At 51.9% G+C, this 17,519-nt stretch overlaps 2 protein-coding genes and 1 long non-coding RNA gene across 4 annotated transcripts in view; 2 read left to right on the plus strand and 1 right to left on the minus strand.

Moving 5' to 3' along the window:
• Window positions 1-1,018: 1,018 nt before the first annotated feature.
• Window positions 1,019-14,837, minus strand: ZADH2 (zinc binding alcohol dehydrogenase domain containing 2). 2 transcript variants are annotated; one of them, XM_045457387.1, is made up of 2 exons: window positions 14,073-14,837; window positions 1,019-7,526 (listed from the first exon to the last, which is right to left on the minus strand). In XM_045457387.1, exons 1-2 carry the CDS (start codon window positions 14,279-14,281, stop codon window positions 6,602-6,604), a joined length of 1,134 nt encoding a protein of 377 aa, XP_045313343.1. In that variant the 5' UTR covers window positions 14,282-14,837; the 3' UTR covers window positions 1,019-6,601. The 2 variants fall into 2 exon arrangements, with proteins under 2 accessions (XP_045313343.1, XP_045313344.1); XM_045457388.1 differs by lacking the exon at window positions 14,073-14,837 and adding an exon at window positions 13,592-13,637.
• Window positions 9,839-11,869, plus strand: LOC123587555. Its single transcript, XR_006707384.1, has 2 exons — window positions 9,839-10,401; window positions 10,664-11,869. It is a non-coding gene; the product is annotated as an uncharacterized LOC123587555 (long non-coding RNA).
• A 2,109-nt stretch (window positions 14,838-16,946) lies between the features above and the next one.
• The window catches only part of TSHZ1 (teashirt zinc finger homeobox 1), a 75,124-nt gene continuing 74,551 nt past the window's right edge, over window positions 16,947-17,519 (plus strand). Inside the window, exon 1 of the mRNA XM_045457386.1 lies at window positions 16,947-17,177. Within this exon, the coding sequence (XP_045313342.1) occupies window positions 17,138-17,177 (40 nt within the window). The 5' untranslated portion in view covers window positions 16,947-17,137. The remainder of the gene's footprint in view (window positions 17,178-17,519) is intronic.

Consider the following 17,519-nt stretch of genomic DNA (forward strand, 5'->3'; position numbering starts at 1 on the left):
TCTACCGGTGGCTCGGTGATCAAAGGCAAGTCATTTCTCTGCACTCTCACCCCTTCATGGGTGAGACGGGCCTTATCCTCGCTTCCTCCTCACTTATCTAATAGTGAAGAGGGGAGGACAGTGACCTTGCTTTCAAACAGTCAAACTTGTGAGCAAGGTTCAAGATGGTGTGCAAAGTACACGGAAAACTCAAAATGACTAACGTTCTTCCGCAATGACAACGTAATTTTATTGCTAGGGAATGAGCATGTGGTTTTGCTTTCTGTTTTGTGTGTGTGTGTGTGTGTGTGTGTGTGTGTGTGTGTGTTTTACCAGCTGGGGAGACACTGGTTGGTCCTCCTTCAGCTCGGTCCCATTCTGTGTACTTGGATGTGAATAATTCTCCAAAAGGTACTTGGAATAAAGACCCTCAAGGAGACAATTCAATTTCCAAATGTAAATTCCAACAGCGGGTAGAGGGGGCCCCTACTGCAACCAGTCCCCTGGTGAGACGTGAGGTTTTCGACAAAATGAGATTGCCTGTGACATTGTTGCCGTCGCCGAGAAGGGTTTTTCAATGTTAAAAGAAGCGGTTTCTACTGGGAAAGGATTTGTTCGTGTAAAGTTGAAAGTTTACGCTTGTTATGCATGAGTTCAAGGAAGACAGAAATGATGCGGAGAGGCATGAGCATTCAACGTCATGTGGTTTTGAAGGGCTTGCTTCTGAGCCTTAATTATGATCTGTCATTTGCACGGAGTGGGAGATTCTTGCCACACGCGAGCAGGAAATGTGGGACCCGCCAGTATCCCCCCCCATACACGTCTCCTGCCCCTTATAGCTCTTCTGGCTGCCAGCACACGCATCCATCCGCCATGGCCCTGAGTCTGCTGGATTCAGATTCGATTTCAGGTAGAGCCGCAAATTCAGATTCTAGATGTTCTGCTATTACAAAAATGATCAGGGTCACACATTGGCTTCCTATAGGCAATAACATAAGCGGGTGAAATGACTCTACAAAAAAAACCCCCACTCAACACATGATAATGAAGATTTTCTTTATTTGATTTTCATTATTGGACATCCAAGAATACATTGATAGGACAGAGACCTTCCTTGTAGCATTAAAACGAAATTGGGAGCGTTCAGCCATTAATTCCACTGAGTACTTTTTCCCCCAGAAGCTTGTGTGATATTTAGATGACACAGAATCAAATGATCTGGAACCATGACTTGTGCTCGATTAAAGGGGGTCCTGAGCGAAACACACTTTCGTGGTCAGAACCGTGATATCCTTCCTGGGTTCAGTATCGTCTCATCCACAGAAAGATTTATCATAAAGGCCAGTTGTTACTCTGTGACACTTTTAATCAGCCACGGACTGAGGGACCTTGGCAAATCATACAGGGGATAAGCCAGAGGTCGCCCAGAGGCCCGAGAAGGCACCTGCCTGACCTCTGGTTTCATTTTGGAGTCCAGTGACCTCTGTGGCCCCACACAAGGTACCTACTCTTCCTGGGTCTTGGTTTCTTCATTTACACAAAGGGGTAGAAAGAACTAGATTGTCCCTTAACTCCCAAATTTTATTGCTTTTTTATTTCAATGCTTATTTGTTTTTGAGACAGAGAGAACGAGCGGGCAAGGGGCAGAGAGACAGAGAGGGAGACGCAGAATCCGAAGCAGACTCCAGGCTCTGAGCTGTCAGCACAGAGCCCGATGCGGGGCTTGAACCCACCAACTGTGAGATCATCACCTGGGCCGATGTCGGACGCTTAACCGACTGAGCCCCCAGGCGCCCCAGCCAAATTTTACCATTTAAGGGACAACTGAGTCTTCTCATGTATGAGGGGCAGAAGGGGTCCCGGGCTCCTTCCAGTTCTGTGCCTGTGGCCGACCCCCCGGGTACAGGCACACAGCCACACAGGAGGCAAGACAGACTCTTCTAAGGAGGACACCTTCCCTTCCCCGATCACGGTTCCACATCTTCCCCAACCAAGGAGTTTGTTCATTCCAGTCATTCTAAAATGCAGCTTAGCCCTTTTGTGGGGAGGAGAAGGCTGGCCAGTAGCCGACAATTTTAGGGAACATTCTTCTGAGCTCTAAGCACAAATCCATCTTTCGTGTTGGATGCTACCGTCAGTCAGCAGGGTGTGTTTTAATTATTATTTTAATTTCGTGTTGGCAGGAAGGCACTGTCAGATAGTGCCCTTCCAGGGAAACTCTTACTTTGGGGGGCCGTTGAAATCTCTGTGCTTTTGGCTCCGTGCTTCCCGGGACATACGAGGCACACATCGGTTCCCCCAAACTGTACTCCATGCGGCACTTACCCGTGTGCTGGAGGGATCCAACACATGCTTCCCGGGAGTGTCGATGTCACTGGAGAAGCATCAGCAAGCACTGAAGGGCAGGTCCACGCTGGCAGAAACTGAGGCCTCGGGAATAGATGGGAGGAGAGTGTTCGCAGCAGCTCAGTCTTACCGTCAGGGCTCATCTGCACTCCTGCCTCGTGAAGGAAGGAATTACATACAGACCTCACGCACACACCTTATTTGACTTTCTTTGAATATCAACTCTCTACTATCAAGAATTACTTGGACTGATACATGTGGGTAAAAATATTCTTTATGTATTTTGTGTAGCACTTTTTTGGGGGGGGGGCGGCGTCCTATTATTTGCTCATGGTAACAGCAATAAGGTTCTCGTATCAAACAGTCCTCTTTTTACAGGTTGAAATAACGTAAGGCTAAGCAACCGATTTTAAAGTTTGACATGCCCACATCCATGGTGTCGAGAATCCAGCGTTTCACATTTGATTTCTGAAATATGATCCTAAATATTTAATTCTGGGCCATAACTAAAACATTAGTTACAGAACATCTGACTGTCACAAAAACCCCAGCAAATCCCAAACCCCAAAACAACGTCTGCGAAGATACGTTTTGGGTCTCTAAATAATAAGCGCTATAAATAACAGAAGGTGTTTAAAAACAGAAGAGAGGCAGGAGGATAGAGAGCAGCGATTAGGAACCCATCAAACCAGGCCACATCACATGTGGGTTACATTCACAGAACGTGCACAGTAGCCCCCAGGAAAGTATCGCCCACAGTTGATTGTGCTTGGTCTTTTTCTATCGTATTTTTCCTGAAAGTTCCCCATGGCTCATCTGTTTTTATATAACTCTAAAATACGGCCTTTACCCCATGTGTACATGTGGTAAAGTGATCAAGAAAAATATTTTCAGTCCTAAACGCCCCCTTCCCCATTTTAAAGGAAACCCCAATTGTCGTAAATTCATGCTAATTGGGAGCTTCATGAAGGGGTTAAAACCCTACCCGTTACAAGTCGGGTGGCCGTTATAAATGTTACCCAAATAAAAGCCAGAAACAGGAACCCAGAAAGCAGGTCCCTACGGCAGGCATGTGTCTTAAATGATATCATTTGTCAAGTTTCCAGCATCTTGTGGTGGTGGACACAAAAAGAAGGTCTGTGTTGTACCGAGGACGTTACCTCCTCGTTAGCTGGAATGTTCCTTAAGTACATACTGTAGGATTCTCATTTTAATAAGCAGCAGCTACCTGTCACTGCACTTTCATTAGATAAATACTGGCTGATTACTAGTGGCCACTTATAAAGTCTCCATCCTACCCTTGGGAAACTCCATCCAGATGGAATCATATAACAACAACGCATAGAGCATATCGAGCAAAAAACTTCTGTGTCATTTCTTTGCAGACTATTCCCGGTTTCCGGAGCTTTTTTTTTTTTTTGGATGCTGACATCGTTCAATAGCAGAATTCACTGTCAGAGAGACCCGAAATAACGATGTTGGTATTTTTTTTTTCTTTTGCATGCAAAACAAATTTGAAGGGACGGCATTGGGTTTTTTAGAAGTCACGACGGAACGGCAAAGAATAGCTTCTAGGCTCGCTTACCAGTCAACCGCTCCGTCTGCCCAGCCAGAGACCTCAAGGCTGATGCGCAGGGAAGGCCACCCTGAGAACCGAGAAGTAATTCATCCACCATGATCATTCAGCCCCGGCCCTGTCTCTAAAACAAAGACTGACAATCGCCCTGAATTATGGATGTACTTTTTGTGATCTGCGATAACAGTTCAGGAGAAAGGTGTTGAGAACATCACACCATTTCACCTCCCATTAGACGCTGGTCTTGAACGATAATCCCAGAAGATGAAACTGATGCTGAACTATGACCCTCAATTTACAAATCATTTTTCAGAAGAATAAGGAAAAAAAAAGTTTAAACATATTTTTGGCATTATCTGAATGGGCGGAATCCTTCATGCTTGTTTTCTAAGAATAAATGAAAACAGCATGTCCTGTAGTTTCTTAGTTTGGGGGGGGGGAGAGCACGAGGATTTCAGATTATGTTTTATTTTAAACCTGGGTGTTTGAAAAAAAAAATATATATATATTTTTTTACCTAGCTGAATTTAGTAGATTCCTTCAAAACATAATAAATTTCTATTCTGCGGCTTCAGGGATCCATCCGTTAAAATGCCGGCCTTTCATATTTATTACCCTCCCATTAAAATGAGAGAAACCCGGGACGCACTTCAGTTTGTAAGAAGCGAGAGCTGGCGGCGTCCTGGTTCCTCGTCTTGACAAAGGGAGAAAGTGCATTACCGCTTAGACTTCGCACATCCATCCGCACGGGGAGCAGCACGCACGGGACTGTTCTTTGATGGGATGATTGGATCACAGCGCTTTCCCATTACCAGTCATTTCCCGTGCAGATACATTCATAAAACCTGTCCCCTCCCCTGTGTTCGTGAGCGTATCCAAAAGCGAGGCGAAGTCTCCTTCCGTTTGGCCGTGGCTGTTAGGTCTGAAAGGGACAGATTAATAACCGAGCACCACATTGGGCCAGCTTTTCTTGTACCCTGCACTCGTCACCCCTTGCTATAATGAGGACACAAAGAGGCTTGCATCAGGCTTCTACCCTTCTTCATAACTCAAAAGCGTCACAGTGGCAGTAGCCTCTAGTGCTATTTGTCTTTAGTGCAGTTGTGACACTTCGGCATGATCCATAATTTGGCAGCTATTTACCGTGACATTTCCCTTCAGTGCAGCCATAACATTCAGTGAAGCCATTATTTGGTCCCATTTACCATATAAATTGTATTGTTGTGCATGCATGCTAGCAGCTACATTAGGTACCTGAAAATGAGTAAATCTTGTAAAATAGATACTAACAGCTATTCAGCAGTAGGATTTCCTCGCTCCTCAGACGGGAGGAAAGAAAAATTAAATATGGTCACCGGGTTTCCCGGAGCATCTTTAATTGCGTTCCTATTTATTTAGCGTGTTAGATACACTGGGGCCAGAGGCTTTGAGAAAAGGATCTGGTGGGCTTTGCCTTCAATCGGAAAGGCACCGTGGGATTTCCGACGGAACGGCGAAAGCCGAGCTGAAGGCGAGGGGGCAGGCACGTCGGCGGTAGGCATGGCTCACGAGAGAAGGCACATGACGGGACTCTCGCGTGTGACCCCAGGCAGCGGTGCCCAGGAGCACCTCATCCCCACAGAGCGAGGGCACAGAGAAGTAAAATGGGAACGGAGGAACAGCGTTCCACGCTAAGCACGCTATTCTGTCTCCGTGATCAGAGAGCAAAGACACGGTGTCCAAGAAAGTCTGCAACACGGAACAAGTATCTTATTATTTCCCATCCCATCAAGCCCCTCCTCCCCATGGTGCCCTTTGACGGATCCCACCTCAGGCCTATGAAGGATGCTGTTATCAGCCTCTGGCGGTGTGCCTAGAGAGCGCGTCTCCCCTCGTGGTGGGGGTTTTGTCGTGCAGACCCTCCCCGTGGATGAAGCACGTCCTTTCCTTCCTGGGCAGGTAACCCCCAGATCTCCGTAGAGCCCCTTTCCAAAATCTGCTTTTGTCTTCATCGGTTTTCAACACTAATTTGCTTCTTAAGGGAAGAGAGAGGCTTCCCATGCCACATGTGCCTCCCCAGGATAATTGTGCGTAAAGCATTAAACAGCAGAGACTTTTAAAAAATAGGTCTGTGTTCACTTAGTCATTTTCCTAATGATCTAAACAAACAAAAAAAAAAATCAAAGTTTTGGGAGAATTCCTCCAAATTTCCATTTAGATAGTTGGTGATTTATAAGAAAGGAAGGGCCATTTCCTGGGAATATGGACTCTGAGAATAGATGGCTGTCCTCCTGCCCTATCTCTTATCTATTAACTGCTCGTTAGCGGAAGACCAAACTCTCCCAAAGTAAGGAATTTGTGAACTATTTTCAAGACTGATTTTAAAATCCCATCAAGCTGAAGGCATACTGATTTGATCAGATCTTGCATCAGGAATTAATTTAATTCCCTGGAACAATAAAGCCTGGAATGAGACTGTCTATGGCCAAAGAACTGAATGTAACGGTTTTACCTCTGAGCCATCGAGGGAAGTTTTTATTGGCATTTTTTTTTCAAGGGAGGGGCAAAAAAGAAAAAGAGAGAGAGAGAGAGAAACTCATTCGTTAACACCTTTTAAGAGATATGATCTCCATTACCCACCAAAAATAAACTGATTCGACTCTTTCTGAGGAAGAAGGTGCCCGTTTTCTTTCTCCTTTGACTTCTGCCATCGTTCTGAGTTTACAGCTTACTGTTGACAGAGTGAGGTAGTTCGAGTACAATTTTCCCAGTGTTTTTTCCCATGTACATATAATCGACAGCCCGGAATACGGACTCCAGGCCGATGAACCTGCCCTCTGCAGACAGGTCTCCGAGGTCCACCTCGCAAACCAGGTCTCCGTCCACACACATCTGAAGCAAGTGCTCCACGGCTGCTTGATACTCAGAACGGTAATGGTTCAAGAAAAAGCCCTGAACGCTGGCGGATTTCTTCAGCAGTTTGGCTGGTAAGGTTCCTGCTCTCACAGGCGCAAGGCCGGCGGGAGTCTGGTAGCCGGAGATGAACCCAATGACTATCAAGCGCCCTTTGGTAGCCAAGGCATCTACGGCCAAGTCGAACATGGCTCCCCCGACGGATTCATACACCACATCGACCCCTTCGGGGTACTCCTGCTTCAGGACCGTACCGACGTGCTCGGCGTTATAGTTGATGGGGCGATCACAGCCGATCGATTTCAGAAAAGCGGACTTTTTATCAGAAGAGCAGGTCCCAATGACATGGCACTTGGCCTTCTTGGCAAGCTGCACGGCGAACTGGCCCGTTCCCCCCGCTGCTGCCGTCACCAAAACTTTTTTCCCTTCGGACAGTCCTCCGAGCTCTTTCAGGCTGATGTACGCGGTGGTACCGCTCACCGGCACGGTGACATACTCGGGTTTCACAGAGGCCACGGGGGCCGCGGCTCTGGCAGGCACCACGGTATACTCCGCGAAAGAGCCAGGTGCCATATAAGCCACAGCTTGGCCCACCGTGTACCGGGCACTGGCAGAGAGGCCTAAGGCTACCACCTCCCCCACGCCTTCGAAACCTACATCGAAGGGGGTCTTCACTGAAGGGTCATACCGGCCAGCTGAATAGTTGATGTCAGATGCATTAACACCGACAAATCTAGAAGAAAACAGACAAACAAACAAACGAGGATATTAAGATGTTTCCTTCACCAAGGCCTTGGTATTCCGCTTAGAAAAATGCCTCTAATTCCAGGGACTGTGGACGGGTGGCTCAGCTATCTATCCTGGTAGAATTCAAAAAAAAAAAAAAAAAAAAAAAAAAAAAAAAAATCAGTCTTGATATTCAGTTGAAAAAAAAAAAAAAGTTAAACAAGTATCAGCTTGACCGGGATTTGCAATCAGAATTTTGGTATATTTTATTTTTTTAAATCAGATTGGGAATCGTTTCGTACCACTTTAAACACCAAGTTCTTTATTTCACACGCTATTTCTTTTCCTCCTCTTTCTTTCAAAAGGAGAAACAAACTGTTAAAAAAAAAAAAAAGTCAGGAAGCCCTCTTATACGCAAACTTCACTGCAGCTATGAGTTGGAAATTAATTGGCCTCTTAACAAAGATGTTAAAAACAACAGTGAGATAAAATATATTCGGAGAAGTAGACTTGTATTGATTCTGGCGACAATTTAACACTTTGGATAATAATAGTAATGACAATGATATTATTGAAGATTCAGGCAGTGTGCAAGGTCATCGTCTGCTACACGCTACTGCAGAGTTGTTTAAAACACTGCTAGACTGGCCGCAGCAAATTTTCTTTCTGATGTAACTATGTCCAGCGTGAAACTATGCATTTTGATTAATTGAACAAAAATTGTCTCATAAGGGTAGAAATTTTTATGGAACATTCAACATTTTACAGTGCTTTTTAGATGAAAAGGAAAGCAAATCGTCACTATATTTTTCCTCAACAAGCAGCAGAGACATAACTTGATTAATACCAGATGATTATTTTCACTTTGGTATCCAGAGTCAATTTAATTGCGAGGCCGGTATTTTTACCAGCTTTTTTTCATCTCCGTATACCTCATCACAAAAATATCCTAATACATAAGAAAAAAAGCCGTCTACTAAAAAATGTCAGGAGGTGGCTTAGACACATAATGGAGGACCCTAAAAATGTCATTTCCACCTGTAATGAAATGAAAGGATGGGGGTATCTGGTGGCAGAAGGAAAGCTGGTAAGTGGGTCATTTTAAAATAATTCACTTTTAATTTAACTTAATAAACCAAAACTGCCCTGTGCAAGGACCCACTTCTACCGTATTAGAGATAACACTTTGCACTTCTAAATGTTCCCTGATGATCATGCCCTGTGTATCTACAATATTGAAAGCTCTCTACATATTGTAGAAATAAGAAAGCAGGAAACAATTTCTTTGGGGCATGTCAAGCTGCTTTCAGAAGTTAGCACATCACGTAGCCTCAACAGCACACTACAGAATTCCATAGCCATCGATGATAACACAATAATGAAAAGTGGGGGAAATGATTTTTGCTGGTTTTCTATCTGGGATTTAATACCAGATTGGATTTTGGGGGTGGGCGCCTGATCTTTCCTTTCAATTTACATAATTCTCGGGGTTTGGGCTTTTTTAAAAAAAAAGGGCCAGGTTCCTCCCAGCAGAGGCATGCTCTGGACTTCACAGAAGGCAGCTAGGGCAGAGCCCAGCTGGAGCGTCTCGCCTCCGGTGCCCCTGCTGTATAGGCTGTAAAGCAAAGTCCAGGAAGGGGTCCGTGGGGTGGAAGTGACGGTGGCTTGCTCCAGGGGTGGGGGACTGAGGCCCTGCCGCCAGCTCCTGTCTCTTTGCCCAGGATTAACCCTTCCTGTGCCCCTCTCTTCTCCTGTCTCAGTCCCAACTGGAGAGGCCCCTCCTCCTCGGGGAACCCCCCCCCCCCACCTTGGACTCAGAGGGACGCCCCTGTGGCGGCTGGCCCCACGGGTCCTCCCCACCTCTAAGGAGCTCGCCCTGGGTGGGGTGGGGGGGCTGCTGGAGGAAAATGCATCTCTGGCTGTCCCTGCTCCCAGCTGTGGTTTGCCACTTGCCAGGGGGAGAGATGGCAAGAGCAAGCGGGGCGCAGGCAGGAGGAAAGTGGAGGAGAGAGGGCACAGGCAGGCGCCGGAGTGGGACGCGATGGTCAAGTGGAGGTGGGAGCGGGCTCTGCTGGGAGCTGGGGCGCCCGCGGCTGACTAGCGGCAGCTTAAGTTTTCCATGGGGGCTTTGCCTCAAAAAGCGAATCAAACCTTGTGGTTGAGCCCGGGCACAGCCGGAGCAGCGGCAGGAGACCCGCAGGGCCCTCTGCGCGCCCCGTCCAGGTTGCACACGGCTCTGCGTGTGCCCTGCGGCACCCTCCGTGAGCCCCGGCCAACCTGCTGGGCGCCAGAAGTCCTTCTGGAACCGTCTCCCCTCGGAAGTGCCCGGCCTCCGCCGACTGCCTCCCCTCCCGTCCCGGCTCTCCACCGCCACCACGGAGAGGCGCGATCGGGGACTCCGAGTCCCGGAGCAGGCTGGGGCCGAGCGGAGAGGCCGGGCTTTGGGGAGGAGGGGCCGCCGCCCAGGCCTGCGACCATGACCTCGGCCTCCCCGGGCCGGGCGGGGTCCCGGCGGGCAAGCCTAGTCAGCGCAGGCCGCGGAGCCCGGGCGCAGGGCCGTCAAGCTCCCCGGGAGTCCCGAGAACACACAGCGCGCTGGAGCGCAGAGGCCACACGCCCGGGGCCCGCCTGCGGCCGGACCGTGACCTTGGCCTCGCAAGCACCCCCGTTTTTTTTTTTTTTTTCCATGTTTCCCCCTCCCCCCGCCCTGCCGTCTTCTAAATTGCCTGCCTCGTCGTCGGTGAAGGAGTCGCTCGGGCTGGTGGCGACAGCTCCCCGCTACTCCGCTCTGCGCACCTCGCCCTCTCCCGGGTCTCCGGGCCCACCGTGGGCCCCCGCCTCCCCCGGACCCCAGCTTTGACGCCGCGAGGCCGCCGCAGCAGGTGGGGACCCGCCACTGCCTGGATGAGCCCTCGGCCTTGGGCTTTGGGAAGAGCTGCTTGAGGGTCGGGAGCCCGCGCCTTCCGCCCCTCCAGAAACAAGTTCAAGAGCAGCGGGCGCAATGGGAAAGGGGGCCCGGGCCGGGGAGCAGGGGACAGCAAAGGGCAAGCAAGCGAGAAAAAGAAAGGAAAGGCACGCTTGGTAGAATGCGTGCATTTCGAGACTCTCCTTGTACCTTAATTTAAAATATATGCTCTTAATAAGTGCAGGGTCCTAGCAATCCGACCGGAGGATCCACTCAGAAGACTAAAATCGAGGAACCCCAGGAAAAAGAATGGGGCCGGTGAGGGCTTTCCCCAAATATATACCCTTCGAGAGTCGCCGGTTTATTTATACTAAAAAGTGCTGAACCCCTTCCTTCGTCGTGTTTATTATGAAGCAGGCAGTCCTGCAGAGGGAGGGAAGCGCTTTCTCTGAACAAAAACAAAATGTGAAGACTCGAGTCTGGAGCCTTCAACACTGGGAGCCAAACAGCGTCGTCCAAATCAGATCTTACTTAAAAAGAAAGGAAGGAAGAAAGAAAGAAAGGGAAGAGAAGAAAGAAAAGGAAAGAAAAGAGAAGGAAAGGGAAAAAAAGGAGAAAAAAGAAAAGACAAAAGAAAAGAAAAAAGAAAAGGAAAGGAAAGAAAAGGGAAAAAAATCTCCGCCTGGAGAGTCAGCAGAAATACTGTTACCCTCCCCGTGAGCAACAAACCGTTTATCAAAAACGCCTTCCCCATCCCCCACCTGCTCTTTGCCATTACTACAAACTCTTTGCTCCATTATCTTACACTTGAGCAGAAAATCGTTAGAAATATTTGGAAACGAAATAATGTGTCACTATCCTTCGAAAAAAGGCTAAAAATAGCACACAAGCTGACTTAACCGGAGGGTGTCTTTCTCCCTTTCCTTCTCTTTCCTGAGGGCTGGGCATTGAGAGGGGGTTGTGAAGTTGTCCTCGGCTGTAGGAAACAGTGAGCACTGGATAAAGGGACATCAATTAGACATTCTGCAGGGATTTTATGCGCCCCTTTCACACCTTCCCTAAATGGGATAAACTTGATTATCCTAAACCCACCTCTGACTTAAAAGCACTTCCCTCTCTGTGAATAAAGAATTTGTATTTTCTGTTAAGATGGAATGAGATGTGCAAATATCCAACTGAAAGGAAGAGTCAGGCGGGGCACAGTGAAAATCCCCAAACACCTTTCTGAACAAGTGAATGTGTGCTTAAGCCATTCATTCCAGAGTAGATTTTTATTATGAGAAAAATGAAAAGTGCTTGCATGAAATTTTTATGCAATTAACACTGTTCCTGGGGAAGATTTGGTCTAGGATTAAATGAACTAACCTGCCGTGAATAGACGTCCAGTCTATTCTTAAAAAAAAAAAAAAAATCTGTAAAATGCCTCCCCCCTCCCCCCCCCCAACTATTTACAAGTATAAAGGATCTTCTTACAATTTGGGGTTAGGAGCAGATCTTCCACAGAGTAGGGAAAGAGGATGCAAAGATTCACCCCCTCCCAACAGGCAGAAAAACTGGCCGAATTCTCTTTCTGATATGGGCTTCAAGGTAGAAGTTAGAGGTCAAGTTGTACCCATAATAAACATACTATAATAAAGGGGGCTCTTGGCATATGTGAAGGGAAAAGAGAGGCATGGATCCTAAAACAATCCGAACCGATGAGCTCCAAACGTTGGGAGCCGCGGCTCCAGATCCCTGACCACCGAATTCGGGGACCATCCCCGGTGACCCAGCTCAGGGGGTGCCCGGGCCCTGTCGCGGAAGAAGCAGCTAAGGGTGACGGCGAGGGAGCAGTCAGAGGAGCCGGAGGAGGGGAGGACAACCCAGGGGGTTGGGGAACACCGCAGGTAGAGAGGCCAGGCGGCAGCACCGGGCGGGCGGGAGCACCCTCCACGGACAGCGCTGGCGGGTGGTGCCACTCCGCCGCTGCTGGGAGTGCTCTAACTTCACACCTTCCCCTGCCCGCTCTGCTCAGTCGCCCCCTCCCCATTTCACACCCAGTGTCTGAAATGGATTTTATTCAAGCAGTGGTGTGTGTTTTGCATCAGTGCTCACCGTCAACAGTGTACCTGATCAGAAAAATTAGAAGAAAAGAAAAAGAAACCGGCCCATGTGAAACTTTTTTGCTGGTTAAAGCCTGGAGGCTTTTCAGCCTGCTCTCATCTCAACTTCTAGCAAATCACTCGTGTGTCTGGTGTGCTCTGTGTGTGTTCCTTCTTTTTAACTTGGTAGGATATGTAGCCTTATCTCAATAGCTTTAGCGCTTTATCCCATAAAGAAGAAATCCTCTACAGCCTTGTTTCCACCGATGAGAACTTTTAGAAGGACACACACATCCACCTTTTCAGGCACTCTCTGCACCCCAGCCCGAGAGCCAGCTTCCCCTCAACCCCACCCTTGGCTCCCTCAATTTTTACGTTGCCAACAGGTTTCCAAAAGTTTGAAATCATGAGCAGAATTATTCAATCTTGCAGTCTGATATGAATCATTAAAATGAACGGACTAAACGTGGCAGCAAGCCACGTAGGTGGGGAACACTTTGTCCTTCGCTCCTTGCAGGTGACTTACAGGACTTTCCAGGGCACAATTTACAACACAGTTACAACCAGAACTCACGCCTTCCTTCAACCGCACATCCAACCTGAAACATGCAATATTGTAGTCCTCCGATGGGACTGAGCAGGCGGGTGAGCCCTGCTCTAGCGTAGGGGACAGAGCAATGGGGAATGCCCCGCCTGCAAATGAGGCGGCGAGGGGGACCCACCGAACAGAGACCGAAGGGCACGGCTCCCACAGACTAAGGTCCCTTTCCTTCCCACACCTCTCCGGTTACTAGAGATTAGTGAGCTGGAAACACATCAAGGTAGGGAGTGTGGAGGTGGGACAGGCGATCAGAAGGTAGGGCGACCACTCGAGTGCCACCCAAAGGTCTGCAGATCGTGCAGGCAAATGCAGCCGTGCCCCCACCCCAGCCCTGGCCCACCCGCCCCGGACGCGCCACGCGCCTGCCGGTAAGCTCTGGGGCACAGACAACAGCCACACAGCACTGACAACACGCAGACGACACCGGCGAGGTGCACACCAACACACCCAACGACAGGCTCCGCCATGGCGAGGCGGCTGCCAACCTGGAGCGCACGGGAAAAGCCAGTCGGGTCCTCGGCCTCCTTCCTCCAAAGCACGTTACCTAAACGTCGCAGATTGTGTCCAGCCTGTTCCTGGTCCACACTAAAGATTATGGGAACGCAGGAGTCGTGGGTGCGCGCGGGTGGGCCGGGCGGGGAGCCTCCCCTTCTGGGTCCCGTCGGTTTTATTTCGGGAGCGGGAGGGGGAGGAGGGAGGGCTGGGGGAGGGGAGGGGAATCCCAAATTAAAATAACCCTCAGTTATGAGGACGTTCCGTGGCATCGGATATTCACACCGGCAACAGTCACATTACGTTCGCCTTCGCCAGATGGCGGCGGGTTCAACTTCCCGGGATCTCGCAAAGTCAGGCTGTGCGCCCGAGCGCTCGCCGGAGTGTGGGGACGCAGGCCGGCCCGGGACAGCCGGGGAGCCGCGCAGCGCGGGCCGGGGCCCGGCCTGGGCGGGGGGCGCGCGCCGGGCTCACCGGTTCCGGACGAGGAGGTCTCCGTCCCCGGGGAGTGGCACCGGGCAGTCCCGGCACAGGGTGACGGCCTCGCGGAAGTTGGGGCTCAGACGGGTCGCCACCAGCTTCTGCATGGCGCGGGGGATGTTGGAGCCCTGGAAGTCCAGGAAGTGGCGGGCGTACGACATGTCCACGATGGTCCGGGCCCCGGCGGGCGCCAGCCGAAGCATGGCCCGCGCCTCTGCCCGCTTTCTGCGCCGCCGCCGGCCGGGGTCGCGCCCAGCCCGGGCCGCTCGGCTCGGCTCCGCTCGGCGCGGGCGGGCGGAGCAGGCGGGTCCGCCCCTCCTCCGGCCCGCGTGCTCCCCTCGACTCCCTCCCCCCCCTTCCCCACTACGACTGGCTCCCTCTCTCCCCCTCCCTCCCCGCCGCGCGCAGCGCCGGCGGTCCGCGCAGCCCCCGCGGTTCCCGGACGCGCCACCCCCGGGGTCCCGGCCTGGGGATCGCTGCCACCCCGGCCGCTGCTCCTTTAATCTTTTTGTTTTGGTTTGAATCTGCTCGGCGCAGACTGGCCAAGGATCCTCTCCGCCCTCCCCCTTTCTCCCGGCGTCCGGGAGGCACCGGATATCCCCACCCTCCCCACGCTCTAAAAACCGGATTTGACTCCTCTAAAAGGGTGAGGGGGGCGGCGAGGGGAGCTGCGCGTCCCGCGACCGCCGCGGCCCTGAGCCGGCGGCAGCCCCGGGCGTCCTCGGAGCGGCGCGGCGCCGAGCGGCCGGCGCAGGCACCTCCCCTTCCCGTGCGAAGCGTTCACTTCCTTGCAAGGTGGTACGAATCAACCCCGAGCGCGGCCGGGGCGGCGGGGCACGGCCGGGGGCCCCGAGCCGCGCGGGGAGCCCCCGCCGCCAGTGCACGCGCGCAGGCACCCAACGCGGGGCGGGGACGCCCAGAGCACCCGGCGCCCCAGGCTCCTGGCCCCCCGGGCCCCGGAACGCCTTGCCCGCGCCTTCTGCCCTCAGCCTGTCCCATGCAAGTTGCACGAACTAAGCCATTTTATTTATTTTGGCCTAGATTTCGTGTTTTTCCATGAATGTTTTAAGTAGCCTCTACAAGACTGTTACAGGTTCCCATTGGGAAAGAACGCAAAAATTGGAAACTAGAGGGCCATATTCCCAGAGCACATAAGCATTTTAAACTTCTAGGTGGGGATGCCGAAGGACTTAATTGAATTGGAGACGTTGCAATTATGTATGAAGACCTCATTTTATAACCCAGCTAGAAGGATCTGACGTTCCATCATGTCAATTTTCTCCCTAATTGTCTATATTGACCAAATAATCAATTCACTTTTCATAGAGGGACCGAATTGAGTATCTTCCACATTTTTGTATGATAAGCTGAGTCCATCTTTACATTTTTATTAAAGGTATACATTTTAATTAAAAAACCCACTCTTGTTTTATACTTAACCTAGAATTACCAAAATCATGAAACCACAAAGTGCCCCTCCCCGATCAAATCTAACCCCCTAACTAAGACTGCAAAAATGACACAGGTATTTTTATCTCAAATGTTGGACATTCTCATCCAAGGATAGTTTGTGTCCACGTGGGTGCGTGTGTATGAATGTTCCAGGGGGTGGGGGGGGTGGACTTACAGGTTTAAAAATCTGCAGGAACTAGTGTCTACTTAACTTGGCTTATAACACATGGGTTTTACCCGGTATCAGCCAGTGGATTACAATAACAAACCCCTCAATGTCTTTCTCCAATGTGCAATCTTTTATGTTATGCTGCATTAAGATTTCTTTCTTTCTTTCTTTCTTTTTTTTTTTTTTTTTTTGTCATATTGTTTAGCTCCGGAAAGAAAAAAAAAAAAAAAGAAAACAAAGCAATTAAAAAGATTGACAGGTATGGTTTGTGAGAGACCTATTTGTAATTGTCAGGGTGACGTTGGCGAGAGGAGGAGGAGTAAAAACTGAAGCAGGAAAAGCAGCTCGATGTGTCTGTCTATCAGTTGAGACTGTCTGAAAGCTCTGCGATCCGAATGTGTGTTATATTTCACTGAAAAGAGAAGAGAGCGAGAGTGCATCTCCCTCTCTCCCAGGAGTTTGGGGGGGGACTGTCCACGCTCATCTCGCCCACCCAGTGAATGTCCGCTCGTCGCCCCTTTGCACACATTCTCCGGGTTGTTGTTGTTGGCTTTTTTTTTTTTTTTTGGAGGGGGGTGCTTTTTGTGTATTTTTCAAAATTTTTCTGTTGGAAGATCAAGACCGGCCAAAAATCCATGATCAAAATGTGTTTGCATTAGATTTCGCGGTGGAAGAAGCGGCGATCCTGGCGGCAAAGCCCCGCGGGGAGCGCGGGGCACCAAGTGGCGCTCCGGCGGGGTGACACTGTTTGATCTGTGACTGTTTGGAAGGTGGAGCAGCGCCTGACATCTCCCCCACCCCCCCGGCGCATGTATGTACGGGGGCTTCACTCCTCTGTCTTGTTTGCTTTCTTCCTCTTAGACTAAGTGCGGGAGGAAAAGGACAGCCTGGATCGGCCTCGCTGGCGCACAATGAGAAAGCTGCGACCCGCGCACTAAAACCACTCGCCGCGACCCCCGAGCAGCGACGAGAGAGGGGGAGAGAAAGTTGCGCTCGGAGACTCTCGGCTCGCGGAGGAAGGCGCGGGGGAGCGCCCGGAGCGGCGCCCGAGGAGCGCCCGCCACAGCAGCGCGGCGGCGGGAGGCGGCAGCATGGAGCGCGGGCCGCGGGCCGGCCCTCCGAGCGCCCGCCGCTGCGCCCGCGGCCCGCGCCGGGGATGACTCCGGGCTCGGCGCCCAGGCCCCGCGCGTTCCGCCCGCAGCCCGGCGGCCGGGACGCGGCCCGCGCGGCCGCCGCCGCCGCCTCCTGAGCGGCCCCGGGCGCGGCCGTCCATGCGAGCGGCGCCCCGCGGTCCGCGGCGCGCCCGGAGCCCGGAGCCCGCGGGGACGAGGCCAAAGTTGGGCGCGCCGCGGAGTTGCGCCCGCGCCCGGGGCCCGGGACCCCGCGCCCCGCGAACTCGGGCGGCGGCTGAGGCGACGGCTGCGGCGGCCCGAGCAGCATGCCGAGGAGGAAGCAGCAGGCCCCCCGGCGCTCGGCAGGTAACGCGCGCGGCCCGCGCCGCGGGGGAGCGGGGCCGGGGGGCGCGGGAGCGGGAGGGCGGGGGTCGCGGCCCGGCTGCGGGGCGGGTGTGTGTGTGTGTGTGGGGGTGGACAGCGGGGCGGGGGGCCGCGGGCCGCGGCGGCTGCGGGGCGGCCCCGAGCAGGGGAGGGGAGGCCGGGCCCGTCCCCGGGCCGCGCTCGCCGCGGGGCTGCCGTCTCCGTCCGGGGGCCCCCACCTGGGCCGGCGCGTGGAGCGGAGAAACTTCGCGGCGCTTCTCCGCGCGGTGAGAAGCGCCGACGGGCGGGAGAGGCCGGGGGAGGCCGGGGCCGCGGCACTGCCGG

This window comes from Leopardus geoffroyi, chromosome D3 (assembly GCF_018350155.1).
Source record: "Leopardus geoffroyi isolate Oge1 chromosome D3, O.geoffroyi_Oge1_pat1.0, whole genome shotgun sequence".
Taxonomy (NCBI): domain Eukaryota; kingdom Metazoa; phylum Chordata; class Mammalia; order Carnivora; family Felidae; genus Leopardus; species Leopardus geoffroyi.